At 39.9% G+C, this 8,759-nt stretch overlaps 1 protein-coding gene across 14 annotated transcripts in view; it reads left to right on the forward strand.

The window, feature by feature from the left end:
* obsl1b (obscurin like cytoskeletal adaptor 1b) overlaps positions 1-8,676 on the forward strand; it is a 35,625-nt gene extending 26,949 nt beyond the window's left edge. For all 14 annotated transcript variants that reach the window (XM_040147879.1, XM_040147872.1, XM_040147869.1 and 11 more), the window contains 7 exons: positions 1,141-1,253; positions 1,593-1,746; positions 4,143-4,304; positions 4,559-4,663; positions 5,108-5,374; positions 6,430-6,699; positions 8,069-8,676. In XM_040147879.1, coding sequence (XP_040003813.1) covers positions 1,141-1,253; positions 1,593-1,746; positions 4,143-4,304; positions 4,559-4,663; positions 5,108-5,374; positions 6,430-6,699; positions 8,069-8,079 — 1,082 coding nt within the window. In that variant the 3' untranslated portion in view covers positions 8,080-8,676. The remainder of the gene's footprint in view (positions 1-1,140; positions 1,254-1,592; positions 1,747-4,142; positions 4,305-4,558; positions 4,664-5,107; positions 5,375-6,429; positions 6,700-8,068) is intronic.
* The last annotated feature ends 83 nt before the right edge of the window (positions 8,677-8,759 follow it).

Below are 8,759 nucleotides of genomic sequence, written 5' to 3' on the forward strand. Positions count from 1 at the left end.
TAACTTTTTGTTCACAGCTCACAAACCATGTACAGTACACTGTAGTACTACCAAAACAAAACAAAAAATGTTACTGTACTAATTTTGTTGCGACCTCAGACTGTTAGCTAAAGAGCTCCACTCAGACTAGACAAAATGCCAAGCAGTGGAGGCATGATGATAGAATGGAGCAACAGCTCTGCTACTGTTGTCTTTATCTGGGCTCACGTTCCAAACACAAAATAGCTTAGCATGACCCAATGAAAAGTGGTAGCTCTGTTCTGTCTTTTCTATCTGGTGCTAGTTTAAGATCATGCTGTAAAATAAAAATAATAGCGGATTATTTTTCATCCCTTTGAGCTAGGGGCTGAAATGCTGAGGATGACAATTGGATGAAAATATCTTTGCGGTAAATTAGCCGACAAAACTTAGAGGATAGGCTAACATTTTTTTCAAGTTTGTCTTAAAATAATACTCACATGTAAATATGTAAAGTGACAGTGTTAGATTGTTGAAATCATTCCTCCTGCTCATATCGGCATTTAAGAGACTCTAACATGCTTCCAGTGGAAATGATAGGGATTAAATCCACAGCCCTTGGTCTGTGCAAAAATGCATTCCCATGTTTATCTTAAATTAATATGAGGCTTCAGGAGTCTGAATTAGACAAATCAGGTGGGTACCTTTACCCTAGTTATAGTCTTTTTGTTACAGAATTCCCTCTTTGCATTTCCTCAGACAGCGTTTCCTTACTGAACTGCAGTGGAGGAATAGTAGCACAATAATTTTTTTTACTGAAAAGACTTACTTTAGACAATAAACACTTATGTAACTGGTATTGCTGAAGCCCCATATTAACTTTACATAAGCCCTGGAATATGCTTTAACACAGAACGAGGACTGTGGATTTTGTCATTCATCTCTTCCATTAAAAGCTTGTTAGGAAGGGATCTCTTGAAGGCCCGTATGAAAAGGAGGGATGATTAACCCCACCTAAAGATGCTTCACTGTTCACATGGCCACCTTTCGTTTGAAGAGAGACTTCCTATCCAACCCTATCCTTTAACGATACAGGCTACTTAAATTTTGTGCAGCAATGCATTTTGGAGAAATCGAAATAGGATTTTGGTTTCTTAACTAAGCATGCTTTTTCTCCACCAGAGCCCCCAGTGACCATTTTCAGAAAACTGGAGGACCAGAAATTCTCTGAAGGAGCAGTAATCTCTATTGAGTGTGAGCTGTCAAGACACAATGTCATTGTAAAATGGATTAAGGCAAGTGTTGGATTTTTGTTATGCTTCATAACCAAACACCTAATAGCCAAGATGGACACCTTCCTAATCACAAACTTAGACACTCTGTGGACACAGAATTTCAGTCATAACCACCGGGGATTTTAAATTTCTGGATGGAATTTTGAGTTCAAGCCAAAACTAAACTAAGCTTTTACTAAATTGTCTTCTGTCAGCTTTGTGTTGATCAATGTGGAACAATGAAGAACCATAATTCACTAGACTGGACAATGCAACACATCCACTTGGAGTTGTTTGGATTAATTGCACTTGAAATAAAATTTTAAAAAGTTGGGTTTTTTGTTTTTTTTTCCTTTTCAGAATGGGGTTGAGGTGAAGCCAGGCAAGAACTTACGCATTTATGCAATGGGAAGAAAACGGTTTCTTCAGATCATGAAATGTCATGTCAGTGATTCTGGCATGTATACCTGCGATGCTGGAGATTCTACTACGTCCTGCAATGTGGAGGTCTATGGTAAAGTCTACTGTCTAAAAACTGAAAAACTACAGAAACAGGCCACTACTTTCACGGTACCCACGCAGGCTGAAAAGCAGTATTTTGCTACCCCTGTAGTTGAAAGTTTCAAGTCTATTTCACCTGTGACTAAGTGCGGTTGTGTGTGGTCAGAAGTGTGCTCTGTTGAACCCTGTAACCACACCCAGGAGGGACTTCACTGGGTCCTACACCTGTACTTTACCGCAGCAAGGTGAAAAGTTAAATGACATGAGATGTGGTATATTTTCCACAGAAAGTGTAAGCAATATACTGTATGTTTGGGAATCACCAAAATAAGCCAAAAAGCCAACAAGTAATCTTTATGGAAAAAAGTTAGTACTAGCCATGGGTCCTTCACTTAAAGGACACAATGACACTCCTTATTTACCCAGTAACTTTTTAACTGACCGCACACATGGATTATTCTAGCTAATCAACGATGCATCTGCCCGTTTCTTAGAAATTAGAATCTGCACTGTGCTAAAACTTAATCGATGCACATTTCATTAATGGTAAACTATCACTTAAAATGCTTTAGGAAAAAAAAAAATTAACCGAACCAAGAAATCAACAGAGATAAAATTTACTGGAGAATTCACAATTTGACCACAGTCACGCTCCAAATCTGCACACCTTGCACCATCGAGGTCTGCTGAAACATAGTCTGGGTAACCACTACAATATTTTGATGCCATGTTAGAGGAAAATATCAAAAGAATTCATTTAACTGACGATGTAGTGTGCTACCTGATCCTACCAGAGCTGAACTGAATGTGTAGCAATGTCTACGTCAACTGACAGGTTGCAGCACCTTTTCGTCAGCAGACATTTTGGTTTGTTGTAGCAGGAAAAACTCAGGCATGATTAATAACATGAAAGAATGTGTACAATTTAGCTTTGCTTGTATTGTGCCCGATAGCTCACTGTGACACTTGAACAGCACTGTGTCTTGGTTAATGTTGCTAGTCCCACGTGCACTTTCCCTCCTAAGACAAGTCAAAATGTCTTCTGTGAAAGGAAGTAAATGTCCAAAAAAATAATAATAAATTAATTAATTTTAGGCTTTGTTAAAAATCTTAGGATCGGTACCACCATAATGTTAGAGGAGCAGAGTATAACAGAGCTACATCAAGCTTTGTTAAAGCAAGTCAAACAGTAGATACAATTTGTCATCTAAGGTGCTTCCATTACATTGTGTGTGTGTGTGTGTGTGTGTGTGTGTGTGTGTGTGTGTGTGTGTGTGTGTGTGACCCAAAAAAGACAGAAAGCATTTACCACAATGCCAGATAAGTGCTGCCATCTTTGTGTGTGTTAGCTACTGCTGTAACTTTCCACCTTTGTTTTGCTGCTGCTCTTTAACGCCGAGGACTTTATTATCCTTCCCGTATTAGCTTTGCAGGCTAGTGTTTACATTTTGCCATTTAGCCAGAAACTAACTTTTCTCACTCAGGACCCATCAGGAAGGTTCAAATAAATAAGGCTAGCAAGAAGCTAGTCTGAGAAGATGGTGCACATTGATCTTAGTTTCTTTTTTTTTTGTCCCAGCCTAAAAGCTGAGCCCGACTCACCGTCAAGCCACAATATGAGTGGCAGAAAAGACACAAATCGCCATCAGAACCACAAAATTAGCCTAGAACGGCTGCTGTAAAAAGGTTGAGGGCCTTGCACACCCACTGCTCCCCCACACAGGTGATTTCAGTTGGTGCTGATTAGACCTCTACTGAGGACTGTGTGGGTGTGTTGAGACTAAATTTGATTGACATCACTCTGTCTCTCCTGTTAGCCGTGTTACACCTATTTAGGGTGGGACAAACGCAAATAAAATTTGCCAACCCAGCATTTATTCTTTCTCCTGTATTCGTATCGGTGGAAGTATTGTTATTGTTAATATTAAGACATACCTAGGTATTGATATAGTGGCTATACTGGTAGCAGTTTTTACTATGATATGCATACTAATATGATGACAACTCTGTTATGCTAAGAAACATCAGAAATGTAGTTCATATTTTTAGGAACAGTAGGAGATAATCCTACCTGGGAACCTGGCTTTCAGTTTTGCAAACACAGCACAACACTGCCATCTGCCTACGATTTCCATAATAGACTTAATGACAGTACAACACCAGAGGACTTTTCCTAATATTTACGACATAACAATAACAGTTAGGCCACAATATATTGTTATAGGCTATAGTGCAGAAAATGCAACAGTTCTAAACATTTACAGTGTTTTACGAAGGGGAAAGGAAACCATAGCACAGACTTCCTGCTCTGACAAAAAGAAGGTTTGACTGGTTTTTTTCTCTCTACTTTTTTCAGTTTCGTGTAGTTATTGAAATCGTAATTATTTTTAATGTCAATTCTTCCTGCAGAGCGTGAGCTGTTGATCCTGCAGGGACTCAAGGATTTGGACATCCAGGAAGATCAGAATGCTGTGTTTGTTTGTGAGATCTCAGTGGAGGATGTGCCAGGAGAATGGTACAAAAATGGAGAGAGGATACAACCCACCAGCACCATCAAGATCCGCCAGGAAGGTCAGCTTCAAAAATCATAAACATATAATTCATAATCCTGCGCAACTCAGCTTTTAAATACTGTAACAAGACAGATGAAATGCTCAGATACTCTACAGTATGTAAACCAGAAGAAGAGCTAAGGAGGAGCTTAATGTAAACAATATCCCATGAATAGAAATGGAAAATTAATGTGTGTGGAATTGCATATTTTTTAGCCAGTCATAATCTGGTTTATTATTTCTCATTTTCGTTCCATTTTGTTCATTTTTCAGGGACTAAACATTTTCTTCTTATGTGCAATGTGCGAGCAGAGGACTCTGGAGAGATCAAGTTTGTCGCCAGACATGTTGTATCTCTCGCACACCTGAAGGTGGAAGGTAGTATAATAATGAAAACATGCTATTAGGTTTTTCAAAGTATGTATATATGTACACACACACACACACACACACACACACACACACACACACACATATATATATATAGATATATATTCACTTCCTTCCACAGTCCAAAGACATGCAGGTTAGGTTAACTGGCGACTCTGAAGTGTGACTGTGAGCGTGACTTGTTTGTCTCTTAACGTCAGCGTCTCTCCCAGTGTCAAATGGGATGAGCGGTATGGCTAATGGATGGAGGGATATATATCTCTCTCTATATAGAGAGAGATATACAGCATATATATGAACCTGTGGTTCATATAAGCCCTTAAAGCCATGCAGTGTTCATTTTCTGGTCATATTGAAACAGGGTCAAATAGGGTGAAAAGTGTGTTGATTTGTGGCATGTCCTAAATTTAAGCTGCATTTCTTCTCTTTCAGAGCTTCCCCTCAACATTGTAAAACCTCTGCAGGATAAGACCGTCCTTGAGAAGACCCGCGTGATCCTGGACTGCACGGTGTCTAACCCCAGATGTAGCATCCGCTGGTACAAAGGCAGCAGCGTCATACTGCCCTCGGAGCGCTTTGAGATCTGCAGTGAAGGCTGTTATCGCAAACTGATCCTCCAGCAGGTGGCGCTAGATGATGAGGGCACCTACAGTGTCCAGGTTGGAGAGCACACATGCTCTGCGAAACTGACCGTGGAGGGTAAGACAGTTCATGAATAATTATAAGCACTGTGTAGTTTACAGCCAAACCTTTTCATTTGTTTTTTTTTTTTGCATTTGTCAGTTGTACAATATAATCAATGTAACACCATGAAATCCAGTGCAGAAAAAATGTAATCGGACACCCCATACCTGTCTGACAAAAACAGAATGAAGCTATTTGTTACTGGGATATTGTTATGGGGTGGACATGCACAGTACACACTGCACTACTGTTCTTGTTGTTGGTACGTGTTTTGTATTGACAGTCCTATCCGGTGACACATATGACAATAGGGTCCTCATAACCTCCTTTTTGGCAGCAACGCACCAATTAAATGTTAAATAACAATGACAACACTATGAGACCCCTCTCTCATGCTAGTGCAACAGAGGGAGTGGAGGAGACATCATCATACGTAACCTCATAGCTCCATCTACTGGCAAAGCAGAGCAAAAGCTGCCGGTTCTTTATACATGTCTGTTCTTTATTTCACTCTTGCCTTGTTTAGATTTGAAGAAGCCATTTGCTCTAAACAGTCAGCAGCTCCTCACTGAGAACAGCAGCTGCAGTGATCTTGTCAGTCACAGCAGATCCTAATGACATGGCCAGCTATCCTCAACCCCGGGCTGCTACATATGTGATCAAAATATCCCGGAACATGTAATTCACATACCAAGTTATGACATTTCTGTCCAAACTGTCCTTAAAATAAATAAAGGGATTAAAAGACTTGGGTTAGGTGAACACGTTATCTGGGAATATTCCACGTACCGCTCAAAACAACTGATGAAAAAGCTTCCAAAAGGTTTATAATGGCTAAACAAGGAAAAGACAGTCAGTAAGACTACAGCTTCTCACCAGAAGATGTAAGATTACACAAAAACGTGAGATATTGTCTTTTATAAGTAAAAAGTTTACTCTTCAACTCTCGCATATTCTCCAGTACAGTTTTTGTCATTCCTCTGATTAATACATTTTAGGGAACCTTGCTTAAAATGCTTGTTAAGGAGAAAAGGCTGACAGCTTTCCCCCTGTTTTGTGTGCTGTCTCAGCCCAGTCCTTGTTGATGGTCAGAGAGCTGAAAGACGTGGAGGTCACGGCCCCTGCAGAAGCCTGCTTTGAATGTGAGGTGTCCGTCCCTGTCCTCAAAGCTCCTGTGTGGAGTCTGAACGGGGAGCCCTTGGAGCCGAGCTCTCGGGCACTCCTGGAGAAGATGGGCACCGTCCATAGGCTAACCCTCAGACAAACCTCCCGGGACATGAGTGGAGCGGTGGAGTTCACCTCCGGGAAAGCGAAGAGCAGAGCCCAGCTTCGGGTGCTGAGTAAGTGAAAGAAGAGGCTGTTTTAAGGCAATTTTTTTTTGCAATTTTCTGACAAGTTTATTTGACTTGCATCTAATGATAGTAGTATACAATGCACAGTCACAGAATGTAACGGACCAGCTGATGAAGCGCCTCGATTTATAACCCAGTGATGTAATTCACTATTTACCCACTAGATGGACGTAACAACAAAGTCCTGAGTTTGCCCCTTGTGGCGATAAAGAGATTATCCCAAACACATGTACAGTAAGCGGAACAATGCATTCTCAAGTAGCAGAGGAAGATGGTGCTTAAATGTAATAGTGATCTTTATTTAACTATCCAAATAAAAAGCCATGTTTGGATAAAAATCTAAAACAGACAAAAAACAAAAAAGCATAAAAGCCTCAGACTGATTCTGACTGAATTGTCCAGGTGGTGCGTTAAAGAGCGTTACATGACTTGGCAGTGTTCATGCGGCGCATAGCAGTAAATACAGTGGGTGTTTTGGCTCAGAGAGTGCCGCATTCTCTAAGTAATATTGGGTGTTTATGGTCCTACTCTATCTGCTGGCATGTAGGTCAAGCAATAAAGAGCGCATACTCACAGAACCTTCCTGAGCTATTTAAATGTGCAGGAGAACTATTCTTAGTTTTATTATGTTGGCTCTAAATGAAAGAGCATTACGTTCAATCATCTGGCTTAAGTCATACACCTGTCATAAATTCAGTAAACTCAGGGCGTTACGACCACAACTAGAGCTAAGCCAGGACAATAAAAAACTAATTAAAATGGTCAACAACTCAAAATGGAGTGTGATACATGAGTCGTATACAGTACAGTTGCTTGTCTGGTAAAGGCACTATCCAATCAGATGGGCTTGCTCTGAATATACTGGTGAGCTAAAATAAGGACATGTGATCTACGCAAATTTGGGGGTTTTAATTTATTGATTTGGTTTCGGGTCTTTAGTCAAAAATCCATTAAAAGATGGTCACAAGGATTCTTAGACTGGAGGTTTGCAAAAGCCGGCACAGAAGAGGGCCCGAGATAAATCTGAGGGGTCACAAACTAATTAAAAGCAGAAGAAGGAAAAATAGATGTTTCTGTTGCACAAAATTTGTCCTATTTTACTCTGCATTTCAGACCCCCCAAAAAAAGTCTTTAATAATCTGAGCGGGAAAAATCTCATGGCCGCCCCGAGGCCGCTCACTGTGACATGAGGCCACAAGTAGACACCGATGTCTTGTTTTAAGGGTTACAAGCCAAAAAAAACTTGCTATTTGTGTAAAGGACAACACAGATGTACATTTTGACAGAATAAGGCCAAACTTGTTGACTGATGCTGTTTGGTCCTCAGTCTAATTTTCTCTCTGCTCAAATTTCACAGGTGATCCCTGAGCGGCATCTTCTGTCTGTCACCACCTAATTGATGTGGATTGATTGTTATATTGATGCTTTCAAGTTGTAGCATTGACAGTGCTTATATATTTAGATACAGTCTATAAAAGGGGTTGAAACAGGGTTGTGATGGATTTTCTTTCAGTATCTTGCCGTCAAGAAACAAGATTTCTGTTCATATAAAAATTGTTGTAGTGTGTGAAGAAATTTCATAGCAGTTCCTTTATCATAATACAAATTGCAGTTTGACTGTAAATAATGTCCTGTGTGAAAGTGTTGGGACTGTAACTGTGGTATGAAGGTTGAGGCTGAATGCGTATCTGTGCCAATAGATATCTGATTTGCATACTGTAAAAATAAAAGGGCTTCAGTAGTGGGGTGAGTAAATGGTTAGATTGATACAAGAACATTCTAAGTTAAGATTTCTACATCGGTTGAATGCAATCCACCCATAATACATGTGGTATTATAAAGTCTTTTCCAGACTCTTTGCTCCAGACGCCATTTTGGTCCTTTGTAGAACTCTTTGATACATATCTTCAGCCAGAACTGACTTAAAGACTAAATATGCGATTCTGCTTTTTTTTTTTTTTTTTTTAACACAATATAACAATGATGCACACCCAGTTTAATTTCCCCATATATCATAGCATGTTTTTGTGTGGCTGTTGTGACGGTGA

Source organism: Xiphias gladius, chromosome 16, assembly GCF_016859285.1.
Source record: "Xiphias gladius isolate SHS-SW01 ecotype Sanya breed wild chromosome 16, ASM1685928v1, whole genome shotgun sequence".
NCBI classification, from domain to species: domain Eukaryota; kingdom Metazoa; phylum Chordata; class Actinopteri; order Istiophoriformes; family Xiphiidae; genus Xiphias; species Xiphias gladius.